A 19,311-nucleotide genomic window follows, 5' to 3' on the forward strand; every position below is an offset into this window, starting at 1 on the left:
GTTGTGCATTTGTGGTGACAGATTATTTTAATTGACCCATTTCCGAAGTATATAGAAACAGGTTTATTGAATATTGTAAATCGTTTGAATCCCCACAAAAAAACCACGACGTACACGGACCAGTTAGTATCATTTATAATGAATCTAAATCCTGTATGTTTTGCATAATTTATTATTAAAACTAACATGTATTACCGGTATGTTAAAAGACCACCAAATATTGATAGGACCATTATGCATGAAACTACTATACCAGTGATAGCAACGGACGACAGTGCCTCTGCAAACAATAACAAAAGGATTAGAAAAGGAAAATAAAGAAAGCAGTAATAATAATAATAATAATAATAATAATAATAATAATAATAATAATAATAATAATAATAATAATAAAAGCATTTTGCCTTGGACAACTATAGATTATAGATTGACCAAATGTTCAGTGGGACAGGACTCGAAGCACGTTAGAGATTTAACAAATTTCACCAACTGTCATTAAAGATCGGAAGAAGTTTTTTCCCAAAAACACCTAAAAATTTTAGGTCTTTTGGGAAACAAAATGTATATCTTTAATACGAAAGGTGAAAATTCTCAAATGATGGACGGATTTTCCTCCCAAGTACATATCATTAGATTTATAAGATTACTTCGAGAACCGTTAATATCAAAAATATAAAAATATAAAATTTGTATTATATTGCGATTTAAAATAAATCTAAATTATTTGATATCAGAAGGACATTCATTATATTCAGAATGCAATGTGGTGTATCTGATGTGGTCTCAGGTCCCACAAAAAATACCGTTCAGACGTCGCTGTTCGAGCCCTTATTTGATGAGAAAAGAAATTAAGCCGACGCGATCTTTTGTTGGTCGAAGCAACCAAAAAATAAATTTTCATTGTTTAAATCAATATATTATTGAAAAATAACACTTTAATGTTTTGCAAAAGTTCATTCTACAAATGTGATATTTGAATTTCTCTACACGCTCGCTATGAAATGATCAATGCAATACTTGCCAAAGCTCACTACCATTCGCAAGATGATGTGAACTACCAAATCGCAACAGTTTAAAATAATTGCTAACCTTAAATGAAGCTAAATGAGTGATGGCGCAATAAGAAACTTACTACGCTTATTTGTTGTACGTATTTGAACAAAAGCGTACAAAAGTGTTTTTTCTTATATGCAAACAGACACACACCTTTTCTTTAAAGTTGTTCATTCCTATTAACAAATTTCATAGAGATTAAACATTAAACAGAATTGCACGATTACCTCTGATACTTTTATTTATGTACAAAGACAATATCAGCTTGTTAAGACTTACCATCTGGTTGACAGAATTCGCCTTCATACCCACACACTGGAGCATCTTTAGGCGGGCCTTTATCAAGAGGCCATTTGATTTCACCAAAGAAGTCCAAGGTTCCTGTTGCTCCGTGAAAATTAGCAACCACCTGTTTTGTGTAAAGGTAGGAGTGTAATAGTCGAGTAGATGCCTTTTGATCTTTCTCCTTCAGTGTAAAGTTGCGTATGACTAACATTTTCTTGTATAAAGTTGACAAGTGCCCAGTGGGCACCCTTGAGCAATAAGATAAATATGAGGTCAAAGGTTATACAGGGTCAAAACTCAAAATTGCTCCGATTTGGTTTAAACTACTTCAAAAATATTTCCTCAGGTCACAAGGATTCAGAAAATATATAGTTCGACCTTACTACGACCAACCAAAAAGGTCAAAGGTTGAAATTTGGGCTCAACATGCGTCGAACACAGAAAATGTATCCGATTTCGATAAAAAATGGTCACCAATTTTTATCTTGTTATAATAATTCAGAAAAAGAATAGCATTTACGAATGTGCGATATTTCGTTACCTAGGTAACGCGGGGAAATACCCCAAATTGGACTCAATGGGCAGTAATTCTTTTTGCTGTGTTACCATAACTATTTCGTTTCCGAATTATTATCACAAGACAAACATTTTGAGACCATTTAGAGCACAATTGGGTAAGTTTTCTGTGTGTGACCCCCATGGAGCTCAAATTTTGACCTTTGACTTTTTTGCCAATAACTCCTGACTGATTAGTCGTAGGTAGGTCAAACTATATTATTTTCTGCATCCTTGTGACAATGTGTGACCGGGGGAATATTTTTAGAATAGGTTTTAACCAAATAGGAACAATTTTGAGTTTTAACCATGAAATGCTCAAGGGTGCATTGGGCATCCGCTATTTTCTTATTCTATACACCTCAGATATCAATATTAAAGCAAAAAATGTTAGTCATACCTGACTTTACACTTACAAGCAAGTTCTATCAGACTCTATAAAATCTGATCTAATCATCAACCGTAAATGTGCAAGAAAGCTGATCAAAATGATCCATTGCAAATGGCTTTTAAAAGTTTACCGATTTTCAATTGTAAATGGGTGACCAAAATAAGCAATCGCAAACATATTAAATGGGTTTGAAAAGGCGGTCAATTATTTGTGGTAATACTCGTATTAACTGATATTCCTATTGCAGTTTGTTTCAGTCAAATGTTTAAAAAATAACATAATATGAAGAAGCAGATGCTCATCGTATTGGAAACTAATATTTTATTGAACTGCTCGCTCCTCGCCGCGCCAATTTTTCCCCTAGATTTAAGATGACATAAATGCATGAAAGTCCACTGAATCGGCAATTATTTAGTCAATAATTAGCCTTCAAATTATGTTAAGCCCCATTTATTACCTTTACTAGGTAGATCACTAAATTGGCAAATTCTCAGAACTCCAATGAAGCAAAAGTATCAAGACACCCTTTGCTAAATCTTAATGTGAATTTGATGTCAGTTTAAAGCTTCTTTTTTTTCTGATGTCTTCTTCGAAACTGAAAAACAACAAAATGTCGGGATCGGGATATGCAATATGTTGAGAAATTTTCTTTTCAGGTATAGACGAATCCAATTTCACGCATTCCTACACCTCAATGGCAGCCGGAGCTGGGTCCCCGTCGGCTCCATCACACCTAAAATGTGAAATGATGCGGCCTTGGAAGGTATTTTAAACTGCATTCTATCACCCGTGTTACACGTAGACAAAGGAATGATGAGAGTTTACAACACAAAGAATCTAACATCGAATTTTAAACGGCTTTAATCCACCCAATTGGGCAGTCACAACACTAGTTAGGTGCTGCGGGGACCCAATAATGACCGACCAAATCCTGACCATGACTTGGCTCGTTGGATTCGTCTATACCCCGATAATAATATTTTGAGGTGACCAAACTTACCTCAAAGTCGTCATTACTCATATCCCATAATGAGTAGTCTGCGTCTCTGTCTCCATTCTCATTGATTGTAACTGGACCACCGATACCTATGTGCAAAATTATTTCGAATTAATAAAGGCTTTATTATTGTGACGTGCCCTGAGTTATTTAATTTGATTATTTATCTCTGTTTACAATTAAAATCTTTTTCATGAGAGAATTTTGGAAATCCCCTCTCATGCATCAAGTTGATCAAAAACAAATTGAATCATATTTAATTTTGGACTGTTAGAAATCCCCTGTTCTCTAGAATGTTCAGTATATAATTGCACAATTAGGGGAATCCCCGATAACGTAAAGTGAATATGATGGAATGTAACAGAATGGTCTATTAATATAGATTGTGGGTTTTGTGAGTATAAAAGGTGAAAGTGAAATATTATTTAGTTTTCTCTTTGCAGAATATGAAGAGAGTTTGTAGGCTCTCTATGTGTTGGTCGTCGTGCTTCAAAAAGAGGTACATATGAACCAGTTTGTATAGCCAATAATGTGCTATTGTAATACAGCAACGAAGGAGATTTTGAGTGAGTACATGAAGGTGCTCCCCCTCCCCAAGTGATTAAAATTCTTCTGTAGACTTGCTGGAGTCTGGTTTATAAAACAATACATCTGTCAATAAAGTGGATCAGTGCAAAAAGAAGCCTGTTTCTTGGAGAAAGAGTGTGATTGATGATTTAGAAGCATCATTTTTGGAGATCGTCATCTGTGCAAGAAGAGCAAAATCAGCACCATTTCCGTGTGAGGATCTTATACGCAAATGATATATAAATACAAGTGTACAATGGACTTCGCTGATTTTCGCAGGATAAGCGAACAATGATAATAGATCAGCCAGAACATTGTAACAGAACATTATAATCAACAAGAAGAAGACTGCTGGTTAAATACTAATTACAGTTTGTCCTCTCTGAAGTACAAAGTGGCAACTCGCGCGTATACAGCGCGTAAACAGTGCGCAGTGCTGCGTCTTTGCTGCAGGTATGCGTGCCTTCAAAGTCGGCACAATGTGTGCGTCCGCGTCGGTACTTTGTACTTCAGAGTAGACTGACTGTAGTTAAAATTGTGATCGTGTGAATATGTGTGCATTTATTGTTCATGTATCAATCATATTTTACTTTAAATTGAAGACTTAGATTTTGTTAACTGAATCAAACAGTGTATTATTGTTGTGCATTCGTGTGAATTTGGGTAAAAGGTGATTTCGAGTCATTACGGCTCGTAACATCATGATTATGGAGTTGATTTTATTATGTGCATAAAGAGTTTTTAATTTGAGAGTTTTGAGAATTTGTCACGGTCCGCATACTTGCTGATATACATGTTATACCCAAACGCATTACTGAAGAAAGGTCGTTCATGTTGCTTCTGAAATCATCAGGATTTGCAACGATAATTAAATCGTGTCGCTATCAATAAGAATGTTCAATTAGCCCTAACTTCACATGCCATCAATATTGCTCTATACATACAACATCACTTGCCTTGAAATGTTCTGTTCCACATTCGTTTTGTCATTGCCAGCCCATCTGTTATATCCCCGTTTTCAGCCAGCGTCTCATTGACAGCCAGAGAGTATAAAATAATAGCATCATGTGTACTACTTGTAAAGTAATTGACCTGAAATTAGAATAAAATAAATTATTAAAGAAAAGAAAACAGTAATTCACTTGTTATAAGAATGGAATTGATTTGTGATAATGTGCATAAACAACCGACAGTGTCTCATTGACAGCCAGAGATGAATATTTGTATAAAAAAGCAACTCTGTTGTTATACGTCTATAACTAAAACTGTTCATTGTATTTGGTATTTGAAAACACCTGGAGACAGAAAAATTAATCACGGTAATGCTGACACCCCATTTGTTACAATTAACGAGTATTGCGGTCCCTGTGTACTCGCCAGCGAAGTGGTTACGTAACTCCTTGGTAACTGGATCACGCACCATTTGGAATTGGGAGTACGTGCCATAGACTTTGTGTTGCGATCATTTCGATCGTGGTGCAAAACTCAAAAGCGTGATCCAGTTGACATAGTAGAGAGATTGCGATGTTCCAAACGCAGCACGTTGAACGTACGTTTTCACGTACGTTTTTGCGTACGTTAATACAGTGTTAAATATTGCTAGTCTCGGTTCCAAACTGGATTGTGCTCATTCGTCACGAAGGAGAACAAGTCAGCTGGAATGAAGACTATAATATTTGATATAATCTAATCTAGGTCGATAGAGGGCATAGTGATTGAAAAAATAACAGTAAGCTGAGTCTCTGCTTAATTCAAACAGGCCGCTTTTGATTTTGACTAAAATTTTGACCTACATGCTGATTAAACTTAATTGTTTTTTTGTGCTCCCCAAATATTATAGTTGCCCAAAAACATATATTTTGGTAGATTAAGGGTACTTGCCCATGAGTTACATTCAGGGGCGTGTTTGAAAAACGGCACAGCGCATTAGTAAAAAGAATAAAAAATACTAAAATTTTCACCGGGGTTCGAACCACTGCCAATCATATTGCACTATGAATGCTGCCTATACTGTGCCACGGTGACTGTGGTTAACATTCGGCGATTTTCAAAGATATACATATCAACACGTTTCTAGTGTATTGAAAATCAGAGTTTGGTAGGAATACGGTCATAGAAAGACACATGACTCTACTTGTCTGTTTGTTTTTCATTTAATACAAATTAATTTTGATGAATTGAACTGGTACGACTCTTAGCACTCGTGATAAACGACGATTAATTTAGTAATAATAAAATGAAAACGCTGGGTCATTCACGACGTCATTTGTCAATACCTGGGGAGGATCACACACATCCGTACTGCATGTATACGTGCGCAATCGATACTCAATGATCCAGACAATAGCGTTTGAATATACCGCCCTGCTTGACACATCTTGTCACTTGCGGGAAGATATACTATAGGCCTACCCTAATAGCTTACAATAGATACCCCACCGTAAATAGCTCTGTTCATTACCTCGCTGTGCTAGTTTATACGCGTAGTGTACGCACTTTTGAACCATATTTTGTTCAAAAATGATAGGAAGGGACTGTTTTCAGCTAAAATGTTGGTTATCAGCAGATGCTTAATGATACCGGGAAGTGTTGCAGAAAGGTAAGCGTACTCTTTATTTATTCAAAATATCACATGAATTTAAATTTGAAATCCAAAAAGGAAAATTCTCACCTTAGAATTATTGTGAAATAAAATCAAAGCAAATTTAGGCTCCGCAAACAACGTCCAATTATTCCCATTGGTGTTTGCTATACGTGTATATAATAAATTATGATTTGGGGCTAATTTGAGAAGAGTTAATGCCTCGAGTTTCAAAATACACCGAGTGATGTTTTTGATCAAAACATCGACAATTCAAGACTCTGTAAAAACAAATCAAGAATTTTCTGGGATAATTGCAACTAAGTATAATGAAAGTTATGATCTAAGCTACCAGATGCATCATTAATTTCCTGACTATGATATTTAGTTGTGGGAAAAGATTACTTTAATGTTTTGGCGGGATTATTTCCCGCCAAAAATTTCAACCAAAAAGAGCATGTAGCCTTAAAGATCACTACATCCATATATCATGACTTTACTTTCAAAATGAGACTTTTTCGTCCTGAAAATTGGGCGCGTTGCATGAACTTCGACATGAGGTTATAAAATCAGCATATTTCAACGTAGCACCTGCGTTTTATTCCACGTTAGAATCCAAAATGTGAAATCGCAATGTCATTTTTTATACGCAAAGTATCGCACACATTTCAATGGGCAATCTCTGCGTATGGACATCGCGTATAAATTTAGTCAATTTTTAACACATCGCTGTACCTTTATTATAATGATTTGTTACAAACAAAAAGGATCATAATAATAATTAGACTTTTCTTCGTATGTTCATTATCCTTGACTGTCTGTAACATTGTGAAATGGACACATATTATGCATTCTCAAAGATGTATCTACGTTGATTTCGCACGTGGAATATCTTTGAAACTGGCTAAATACGTGACCTCGCTTCGTTACAGGAGAGTGGTTTTGAACAGATCAACGTACGTCCGATACCTACGTTTGGAAATCGCAATCTCTCTAATATTCTTACGTTACGGATTAATAAGCAATTTTGACATCTAAATCTATAAGACACCCGCGGTCTGGTAAGACAACCATGCTATTAGATTTGTTTCACCTATCGCGTATAATTATACACGATAGTATAATTGTGTAGTACACAATTGAAATGAACAATAACAATGCACACCCAAACTATTCATCGAACTTGCTCTAAGGTTTTACCGTTTTAGACGGCAGATAGAAGCTCGTGTCTAACCAAAATCAATTCATTTATATTGCGATTTAAATCAACTTCATCCAACCCTGAATTGTAATTGAATTGAAATGTAATTGTAACTGGCGAATTGTAATTGACCCCAATTCTGTCATTTCTTGGTCAAGAAAACTGCGACTTCTAATCAGTCCAGTGGACAGTATCAATTCAGGGAGCTGTGGTACAAGCATTATTACACAACTATCTATACGTGTACAAAATACTTCCTATATCTACTTATTTTGTCATTTGCGTGTCATGCAATATGTAAACTTTAATATGTAATAGTTTATCACAAATTCACAATTCATGCACGTGTATATTTTGTGAAAGCAAAAATATGGAAATGGGGACTTAAATGTAATTGAGAGTGTCGAAAGTTGAGTTCTCTATGTAATGTGTTCACTTGAGGGGAACCTTGCTCATTAAAAAAGCGCAGTTATTTAGAGTGCGCTACGCACAAGCCTCAGCACACTTTTACAGGGATTCGCTAACAATTAAGGCCCAAGACCATTATAGGCTAGGGCTAAACCATTTGGCATTATTCAGTGACTCGGCTATAAATAGGTGCACGTGCAGTACCCTTGTTAGACATGTAGAATAAACGTCACATTCAGGATCAACCCCAAGTTTTCGTAAGGGTAACTAAAGCAATATGAAGTTAGCTTCAGTTTTTCACGAGAAGTATAAATTCCCTCTGATTGCTCTTTCAAGGTCTTACTTCCATCACAGCTTTAACCCATGATAAGACAAATCAATCCAATTGTTTTGACTGATTTAATATGACGAGTAAACAGGTCACATTTATCAGTCAGAATTAATAGGTAAATTTTCACGGGAAAATTTTCTGGACACGTGACAACCATGGGCGCAGACATATTAGCATTATGGAATGTGACCCCGAGCACAGCGGGTGTTCTTCCAATGTATTTGAATAGGAAGAATTCTTCCTTTGAGGCAAAATAAGTTACTTGTCACAAGTTAATAATGTTATGGTAAGAGTTTCCGTAGATAAATATTTTTTTCCGTAGATAGATATTTTTGAAATTACGTTTTGATGATAAAAAAAAAAAATTAAGATAACATAATATTCAATAAATTTGCAATGCACAAATTTCTATCAAAATTGCGGTCAAAAATACTATTCCAATTCAAAATTACTAAGACTTGAATAGCGAGGTCACCGCCGGGGGTCAGAGATCAGGCTCGAGGTTACACTCACGTTGATACGCATTGGTCACGTGTCCAGAAAATTTTCCCGTGAAAATTTACCTATTAATGTTGACTGTTTATTATAAATGGTTGGGAAAAGGAAATGACAAGTCAACAGTGCATGTACATAATGCAATTGTCAAGGAATAAAACCATCTCTCCATTCACTCGATTGGACCAACATCTAAAACGGATGGATGTTAGTTATTAGTAAACGGCAAACGTTTATACTTGGTTAGTTTACAAGATCATGGAAGTATTTTACGTGATTACCATGGTAACCGCTAGATGTATATTGACTCACAAAATGTCAAGTTTGACTCAGACTCTGATTGCTCTCTTAATTAGATACATGAAAAAGTGATTGAGAAGAAAGGATGTCGACAAGAGTTAGTCAGCAAACATGATTGGTTTTTAGCTGTTTCGTTTATTACAAGTATCAAACTCATTACTTTTCTCAGATGCTTAGTTTCCAGATATTTTCGATTACAATTTAAAAATACACTAACTCGATATTAGCTTATCGTGGCGGCTCAGAAAATGTCAGTCAACCGATTCTGCTATTAATGGGACTTCAGCTCAAGAAAACCGAAATCCATCTATAAGATGTTCAGATCATATTTGCCGGTATTTTCTCCAGTTTGAAGCTATTTTAGGCAATCTTCAGGGAATTGAAAAGGAACGCATTGAAATATTTCCTGAAGCTCCATATCGTCAGCCTGCTACGCTCATTGTCTAAGTAATTTTTACATGTTTCTCATTTGCAATTTGATTTTTTGAGTAATAAACCCATATTTAATCAAATTTCCAGTCGCATTCTTCATTAACTTGTGGAATACATCATAAGAGATGTATTCCACAAGTTAATGAAAATGAGGCTGGAAATTTGATTAGTTATGGGTTTATTACTCAGAAAATTAAAATTGCAAATGAGAAACATGTAAAAATGAGTTAGGCAATTAGCGTAGCAGACTGACGATATACAGGATCCTCGCATTTAATATTTAATGTCTCATATTGACTGATGTTCTGCCAGGACACAGCAATTATAATTAAAATTACATTGGCCGTGAGACATTTTCGAGAGAATAAAATCATTACATTGCTGGAGAGTGACTTTTGAGAAAAAAATGGGTTTAATCAAGGAAAGTGTGTGGTTTATATTACATGGCAGTTTGCTTATCAACATTATACATACCTGTGTGCTTTATTTTGTATTATCTTATTAGTGGTAATCTCATTCCAACATTGTTGTCTTTGTATATGATTCAAAAAACCACCCAAGTCCAGCATTTAAAATGAACCCCACGAAGTCCCTGAAATTCTAATCGTCATACCTAATACAGGTTAATCCACTCATTTGCACGTAAAACTTACCATATTGACCAGGTAAATCTAACTGAAGGAATTAAAATGATTCACAGGTTTTTCTCTCAAAATCACTTCCCGTGGACTTGGGTGGGTTTTGTATTCGTGTATTCAATTGACTGCTCCGTTTTTGAAATAAAAGAATTTTACGCAACTACCTCATTTTCAACCGGCCGTTCCATGGAGTCAAATATCTATAACAAATACGGTTTTGAACCAGCAATTTTACTTGAAATCAATTAACTCATTTTACAAATGACATAACAGTTATACAGGTTATATATATACCTTTCAGGTGAACCTATTATTGTGATCATGCTGACACGTCGTTGCTTGTTTTTCTTACGCAATAGAATACTACCCAAACAAAAAAGTAACAAGCAAAAAAAACAACTAAATATACGATGCAAAATTATAGGTTCACACTGTTATCCTTCTTTCACCTTGACTTGATTACATTCAGAAAATGAACACAAATATTATGCGAAGCAATAGTTATTTCCTTTTATTTGATCAAAATTACCTTTTGCGAAATATTGAGCACTGTTGTAGATGTATTGATGAGATCATAATCATTTGTTTTGATACTGGACAATAAAAACATCAGACACTTGTTCATTTGATTCATCATAGTGACCATAATTTCAGAGACACCTGGACGTACATCCAAACAATAGCTAACAATATATTTTGATTTATATTGTTAGCTATTCACAATTGTGATGTACCCTGTATAATCCTATGTCATGAAATACTTTTATAATTATGCAATAGTTTGTTTATTATGACTTTTCTGGAAAACCCCTATGATAGAAATAACATCATCATTTATTTATGTCAAGGGGAATATCCCTGAGACTGTAAAGAAAGATTGACATCATCGGAAAAACCCGCAGGAAGTGATGTAAGGTGAAATGTTAATGTCTATTATTAGAACATTGTGAAAATCCGAGATTTGCTACAAAACATCATGTTTGTAGTAATTCTGGGCAGACCTGTATCAATATGATTGTAATGTGAATGAATGTAAGAGAGCAATGTTAATCAGGATACTCAAAGAGTATTACTGAGTGTGGCCATGGAGACCATGAGTTTCCTACAGTGCTATTTAAAACAGCCTCTGAGCGATGGAGATGGATGGATATTTTCACCGACAAGCTGGAAGTATGGTTATTTCAAAGCTACGAAAATGGACCAAAGTAAGACATAGGGTCTACTGCGGATTAAAACGGATTTTATGAAAAATGTTACAATTATTATCATCTGGATACAGATCTGAAAGGCCGCAATAGCCTTTATTATGACAGAATGTCATGGGAGATTGTAAAACTCCACATGTCTGTGTTGGTCTTCGTGTTTTAACCAGTTTATAGCTATTTTAATACAGCAACGAATGAGATTTATGAGTACGCGAATGTGCTCTTCCTCATGCTCATCGAAGGATTAAAGTTCTTCTGTAGACTTGCTGGAATCTGGTATTTTAAAACAACACATCTGTCAAATACAGTGGAGCAATGTAGAAAAAGCCTGTTCCCTGGAGAAAGAGTGATTGGTGAAAGAAACGCCATTTTGAAGAAAGCAGCGCAAGGAGATAAATATTTGGAGAAAGCAGCGCAAGGAGATCATTGTTTGGAGTAAGCAGCACCATTTTTGTGTGAGGATTTTATACGGAAGGATATTTATAAATGCAAGTGCACAAAGGACTTCGCTGATTTTCGCAGGACAAGTGATTAATGATATTTATATCAGCCGTCCAGAACATTGCAAGAACTCTGTTATCTTCAAGAAGAAGAAGAATGCTGGGTAAGTACTAAATAGTTAAAGAGTGATTATTATTATTTGATTATTTTCGTATGTGCATTTGTTGTCATATATTGTACCAATCATATTTTGCTTTCAATTAAAGACTTAGATTTTGTTAGCTTAGTCAAACAGTGTATTTGTGTTGTGCATTCGTGTGAGTTCGGGTAAAAGGTGATTTTGGCCTTGAGTCCAGTACGACTCGTAACACAATACACTAGGAACCAGGATAACCCATAAAGCCAATGTTGCAGGCTTATTTCCAACGGGGTCCTTAATAAAAAGATTTATGCAGAAAAGGCAGAGAATAAACAACAAAAGAAGAAATGAGCACACACTGGACAACAGACCACACTGGAAATTAGCCATTACTGAGATGATTCCTTATTGCACCCGTGTCTACCGTGACACTCTACATTCAAAACATTTAGACTGTTAAGTTCAGCTTTACCAATATATGGCCGGGGTACCGGTTCTAGGTTCAAAATATAGGGCACCATTTTATTTTGAGTGATTTGACGTTTGTTTTGAGCAGTTGACTAAGACCGTAATACCATGAAGATGAAGAACAATCAAAGCCTAACACAGAATTTTGCGACAATTTGAGACAGCTGCCATTGCGATACATAAATTTCATCCTGAATTGGCCTTTTGAATAATATTGTTTGCAATTGTTTGTTGTGAATACTCTCAATCATCTGGGAATCGTAAACGAGAGATTAGATTCAATCTAGTCAACCAGAACCTTGAGTACACAATAGGTACCTATAAATGGATACTGCAAAGCATATTAAAGCATCTAAAAGTGTCGCCTTTTTCGACGGTTAATTACCATGATTACATCGAGGATATAAAAAGACAATCAACTTGTACTATTTAGGGTGGTTTATTTACTGATAAACTGTATATACTTTTAAAAAAATAGGTCCGTTAAATTTTAACTTACATCATCTCCAGGAGGCCGCGTCCAATTATACTCCTCTTTCTGTCGTCGCTCAACTTCCTGTTGAAAAGCCTCATACTCAGGAGTTGTTGGTCGGTACAAGCCGAACGTCATAAGTGCTTGGTATGCAATCCTAGCTGCTTCATCATGTTCGTCCCCCTGTAGTATTGGAAGAATGAAACATGTGATACGAGGTTTAAACATTGTTCACGGTGAAACACTTACCACCAAAAGTATTGTGACGCCGAGCTTGTTATGATTGTAGTATCAAGCTAGACCTCAACCCTAGAGCCCGCAAATAATTTAAGGCCACAAGGCAAATAATTTAACTTGCCATAATCTAAAAACATGACATACCATTTATACACAAACGCGCTATATTTTATTACTATGCAAATAACCTGTCCCCCAAAGAAGGCAAAGCAAGTGAGATGGAACGGAGTCAAGGAACTAGAGCAGAGAGAATGTCACCTGATAGTAAATGGGATATGCAGTGGACAGACAGATAGAGCAGGCCCTGGCTTTAGAAAGAACCAGAAGCTAATCAAAGACATGAAGCCGCAGGAACACAGAAAGTGCTTGACCGGTCTTGTCAAAGATGTGAATGAAGATGATAATGCTTGTCTACCTATATGGTTGTGCTAAACAGGTACAGTGGCGGAAGTGGAACTCCTCCATGCAAGTTTACACATCATGGAAGAGGCTGCTGTACGTGTGGAAACCTGAGCTGTTGTCATTCCACATCAACTGCCAACCCCCATGAACCTGAGATTATGGGGCAAGTCCAATCTAGTATCCTGCTAGCTATGCCATCACAGTTACTGTACACAGTTCCATATCCTAAATGGCTGCAACTTCTCATTGTAAAGTGGGCGATACAACTGGTGTCATGACCAAACCTTAAGGGCCATAGCAACTGTTGTGTGCCCTTCATCGATGAGGTTAATCAAAGGAAACATGGTATGCCAGACAATACAAACGACATACTATCGTATTCCGCACTGCATATGGTACAGCCTATAGGAACCCAGCCTTGCCTCTTTCAAACAGTGCCGCCAAGAGCCATTACGGGCCCGGGTGCAATGTGAACGCACGGGCCCTTTGATCAGTGATGACGGTGCAGTTTGCAATTTGAAATTGGCATTTTGCTTCCAGATTAAGTTTCTCTTAACGACTTCCACGCGAATTAAAGTGCAAAATATTTGCCAATTTGAAGCTAAAATGATCCAAGTATGAACCGTGGTATTGAGAAATACGCGCGTAGCGCGTAAAAATGTGCAATTCGAATTAGCGACTTTTGCTCCCAGATTGGACTTATTGAAACAAACTCCATGCGAAGCGCGGAAAAATTACCAATAGTAAGGTAAATGATCAAATAATAAACTGAAGGGCACAATGCGCGCGTGTTCCCATGATTAAGCTGCACTCCCCTGATTCTCGAAGATTTCATTATATCGAGGATGATCATTTTGGCAAAAGCAAACAGTAAATTCCAGTGAAATATTCATTAGAGTGTGTACTTCAAAGGCTGTCTTGTATTTTTTTTAATACGCGTCTCTTTTCTTTGTTTTTTACGGGCCCGCTACTTTTGTTTGCTTTTTATGGGCCGTAAAAGAGCAAAGAAAACAGACCTTATAATGGACCTGTAAAGGCAAAGAAAAGAAACCGTAGTGGGCCCGTAAAAAGCAAAGGAAAGATGCCATAGGCCCGTAAAGGAAAGAAAAGAGACCTTAGTGCGTATGTAAAAAAGCTTATACCTTAATGGACCCATAAAAAGAAAAAAGAGACCTCGGAAGGCCCGTAAAAAGCAAAGAAGAGATACCTTAGGCCTAACGGACAAGGAAAGAGACCTTTGTTGGCCCGTATAGTAAAGCAAAGAAAATATGTCTTAATTACATAGTATCTTTTTCGTTACCTTTTACGGGCCCCTGAGGTCCTTTTATTTGCTTTTACTACCCCATAGTAAAGTATGTTTTCTTCACTTTTACGGCCCCCTAGGACCCCGGGCCCCGGGGTAACGCACCCGGTTACCCTCCCTTCTCGGCGGCACTGCTTTCAAAATAGGAATGTATAAACATCCTACAAAAGGCCAACGATTGGGAAGTCCTCATGGATGAAGAACGCAAACAAATAGTGTTCCCTCCTCAAATAGCAGAGACAGCTAAACGTCCTGACATTACCATCTATTCTAAAAGGACAAGAACAGTAATTATAATTGAACTCAGATGCCTGATGAAGTTCGGAGTTACCGGACGCAACTGTCGCATGTAAGTTGCTTATTTTAGTTCCAGATTCGATTAAACTTTACCTTATATAATTGAACTCACTGTTCCAATGGAGGAGAACCTGTCCAATGCATATACCAGGAAAAAGTGCAAACATCAAGACCTTGTAGCTGAGTGTGACAATAGAGGTTGGTGCAACCACTACTTCCCAATTGAAGTAGGAAGCAGAGGCTTTTACAATACCTCACTAAGCAAATGCTTTACAGTTTTGAGAGTTCCAAGTGGGAAGAGAAAAATCATCAAGCTAGCTACATTATCTGGCTATGCCGTAAAAACAAAGCATTCAACCAGATGGCCTAACTGTACAAATAAAGCACTTGGACGGTTGAGTGCTCATAAAACCGGTTTAACCCGCCAAAGTCTGGTCCCAAGTCCAGAGACCTCAGTGCACACCATTATTATAGGTGGACATATGCTATATGCTATTAATCGACATTCAATATTGTTTTAGCTAGAATCGGACAGTCATAAGATATATAATTGTAAGATTTACATACTTAATATCTGGGTATAAGTCGATTTCTTGACAAGTTAGAATTTTGATTGGGCAAATATTGGAAATATATTATAAAATGGAAATGTATAAAATTGTGGGTTGTTTTAATACAAAAAGAAATACTACAAAAACAAAATTGTGACTCAAAATCTCACTGTTAAGTTTTTTGTACCCGTTAACATTGGTATCAAAATGTAGAGAGAGAGAGAGAGATTAATTATCTTTTCATTGACATCAACCGCGTCATGATAACGTATTAATATTGAAAGTTATGATCAAAATATTGTAGTATGTGAAAGTGGAGATCATTTTGGACGTCATCTTGGATTTAGAGGTGACAGAAGTAAATGCGCAAGAGTACACCAAGCACATATTGTGTCATATGCAATAAGCAAGAGAATAAATGAGATGTACGCATGGTGCAATGGGACTGAAAACTAAGCACGTTTTGGAGGTTTCATTCAGTCGCAACGTCATTTCGTCCGTCAAAATAGGTATGTCTAGATGACAAGATTTAAGGGTACTACACCCCTGAATACATTTTTGTATATTTTGCATTTTTCTCAAAACTAATAACACAGTGGTAACAAAAGTTTATATATATTATAGGGGCAAGAATCAATTACTACACTGGAATTTCAGTGACCCAAGACAAGCAGTTCGTTATTTATGATAAGAAATAAGGTACAGCTAGGATGTACCTCATTTTCTATCATAGATACTGAACCACTTGTCTTGAGTCACTGAAATTTCAGCGTAGTAATTGGATTCCTTGCCCCAATAATATACATAACTTTTTTTTACCAGTGTGTTATCATTTTTGAGAAAAATGCAAAAATAGTCACAAATTACCACAGGGGTGTAGTACCACCTTAAAATAACATACCCAGATGAATGAGAGTCTACACAGTTTAAACTGGCATATACAAATTTATTTATTTATTTATTTATTTGAACTTTCTTTACCCAGGGTAGCTCCTTCAGTGTCAAACACTGATTTCCAAGGAGGCCCTGCCAAATTTACATTGTGAACAAGAAGCATAATTATACAGAAACGATTCCAACAATCGTAAACGATAACAATATATTATTTATGGAAATGTTACAAGATTGCTTTAAAAAGCACCCTTTGTTTTATTTAGTGCATTCTGTAAAATCCATATTCTGGCAAATCCTAATTAATAGGTCACTACAAAGGAACATGAGTAGTTTTATGTTCAACATTTAAGAGTGCTGCAGGTTTATTAAATCACTGTTCGTATAAAGTAATGTCATTCTAAACGCATCACACCAAGTAATTATATACCCCTTCCTTATGAGATAATAACTCGAACTATGCATCAAATATTAACACTGAAATGGCAAAAAGCAAACCAGTTTTGTTTATATTGTAAGTCACACAATAAAGAACGTTACCCTATTTGAAAGCTTAATATAGCAGCTATAGAGGTTGTCCACGTTACTCATGTTTAACTTCTAGCAAAAGGCGCTGTTCCCGTATCCTCATTCAAACCAATTCAATGCACGACCTTGGAGTTATTTGCATGACTTTGGCGGGCTATTTTGAAACAGTCATGGTTGCACATGCAGGTACTTCTTTTGAAAATCCTAAACAAAGTATAGCAGTCGCTGATAGGATATGCAGCGTTTAGAACACGGATAACCTCTATTCCCAATTTTGTTACATATTCAAAAATATGTATCTTTCGAAGAATATGTGGTGAAAAATGAGAGACAAAGAAGATAAATTAACAAAATGGCAGAACTTTTTTACGTCAATGGGTCGAAGATCACTTTGTCCACACGTAATTCAATGGGATGTATCCGATAACCAGAGTTAGAGCTGCAGAGTTGATTATCTATTGCAAAAACAAAGTTTAACTCCATTCGAAGATAATAATTATTACATTACAAGTTGACACTCGTTGCAATTTTTTTATGCGAATTTCTCCTGAAAAAAGAGAAATTGTGTTGGTAAAGTTCGGCCTCGTACGGGTCCGAAGCGAAATTAATTTTCAAGGCAGCGGGCTGAATGACGTAAGTAAATGAAGCGGACACTATAGAGGAGAGTGGGGTAATCCCGAACATCTTTTCATTTAAGCCTATTACTACACATTAAAACAACGTAAGATAGAATAAACCATTCCAATATCAAGAGTGGGATTACCCGCCGTTCCCCTATGTTCACGATAACACAATGGCCTAGAGCTCTTTTCATGTTCATTCATGCATAGATCATCCAGATGATCTATGATTCATATATATAAATGCGCGACCTTCAATGGTCAACAAAGGGTTACCTACTGGCCCATTGAAATTGTTTATTTGCACAATAAATACAATATTGATCACTGAGACTAGTATACCTGAATATACTAATCTCAGATTGATCACACTCAAATTCTAAGCTCAAAATATTTTTTTTAATTTTTTAGTCCAAATATTTCTCATGATGTTGATATACATATGAATTGTAATATCACATTATTTACTAATATATAATAAAGAAGTGGCTGATTTTATCCATATGTTTAAAAACCATTAAATTTGTAATACTTGATTAGAGTTTTTTCTAAGAACAACAACAGTATACGTTCTGTGCATTGAGAGTATTTATCTGTCTCGTTCGAAGGAACTCACCGCTTACAGTTGGTCTTTGCGGAATATCAATTTTAAACGTCTTATTTTCGCAAACAAGGAGTCATTTTCATTGTCCTCATACTATTATCTTGTCAATGATATGATGTTGTCCGATAAATATGCCCTTTAATGAATTTGCTTCCGCCCGGACAACATTTGTATGTTGGCCAAATAGACGACTGGTTGAATATAATGGACATAAATGAAATGTAATCTTGTGGGATGCAGGAACGTAATAAATGAATTGCTATTGATGATGATGATGATCTGTCACGTTACATTGCTTCTGCATAGTGGGCAATTCTTTGTTCTCTACGTCATTTTAAAGCTTTGACTGTTATCATGGTTATTGCAAATCCCAATTGACCAATTGAGATGAAAATATCTCCCGTTCAGAAGCTTTCAAAACCTATTAAATCGATAGAGATGCATACTATACAACATGTTTAATGTTTGAAGAGAATTGACACAATTTTGTTCAATTACATTTTTGCATTGAATAAGGTTAATTTCAAATTAAATTGAATTGTGTGTACTACTCGTTTATGTGCAAAATGAAAGCTTTACTTTAAAGGACGATCCGGACGATCGTAAAAATCATCAAAATTATTCAGATTTTGGTACCTTTGTCATTGTCATAGATGTGCTAACATAGCCGGCTAGTGGTTCAGCGAAAGTCGTGTATTTAAGACAAAATAAGGCATTTACACGAATCTGTTACTTATATACTGACGCAGGATATAAATCAGCTACACGTATTTGAATGGGGCTTCAACTTCTATACTGCTGTTTTCTTCGTTTTTGGTAAATTTTACATTTCAAAAATACCAAATGACAATTTGAATGACTTATCCTTCACTTACAAACCATTTTAATTTTTTACACTTTCGCTGGGATCACTGAATGG

General features: G+C 36.0%; 1 protein-coding gene across 1 annotated transcript in view; it reads right to left on the reverse strand.

Annotated features, from left to right (window-relative positions):
- The window catches only part of LOC140142396 (atrial natriuretic peptide receptor 1-like), a 94,969-nt gene that overhangs the window by 60,762 nt on the left and 14,896 nt on the right, over positions 1-19,311 (reverse strand). The window contains exons 5-9 of the mRNA XM_072164366.1: positions 12,987-13,142; positions 4,805-4,940; positions 3,285-3,370; positions 1,333-1,462; positions 196-280 (exon numbers count right to left, since the gene is read on the reverse strand). Coding sequence (XP_072020467.1) covers positions 196-280; positions 1,333-1,462; positions 3,285-3,370; positions 4,805-4,940; positions 12,987-13,142 — 593 coding nt within the window. The remainder of the gene's footprint in view (positions 1-195; positions 281-1,332; positions 1,463-3,284; positions 3,371-4,804; positions 4,941-12,986; positions 13,143-19,311) is intronic.

The sequence above is a fragment of the Amphiura filiformis genome, chromosome 20 (assembly GCF_039555335.1).
Source record: "Amphiura filiformis chromosome 20, Afil_fr2py, whole genome shotgun sequence".
Classification (NCBI taxonomy): Eukaryota; Metazoa; Echinodermata; class Ophiuroidea; order Amphilepidida; family Amphiuridae; genus Amphiura; species Amphiura filiformis.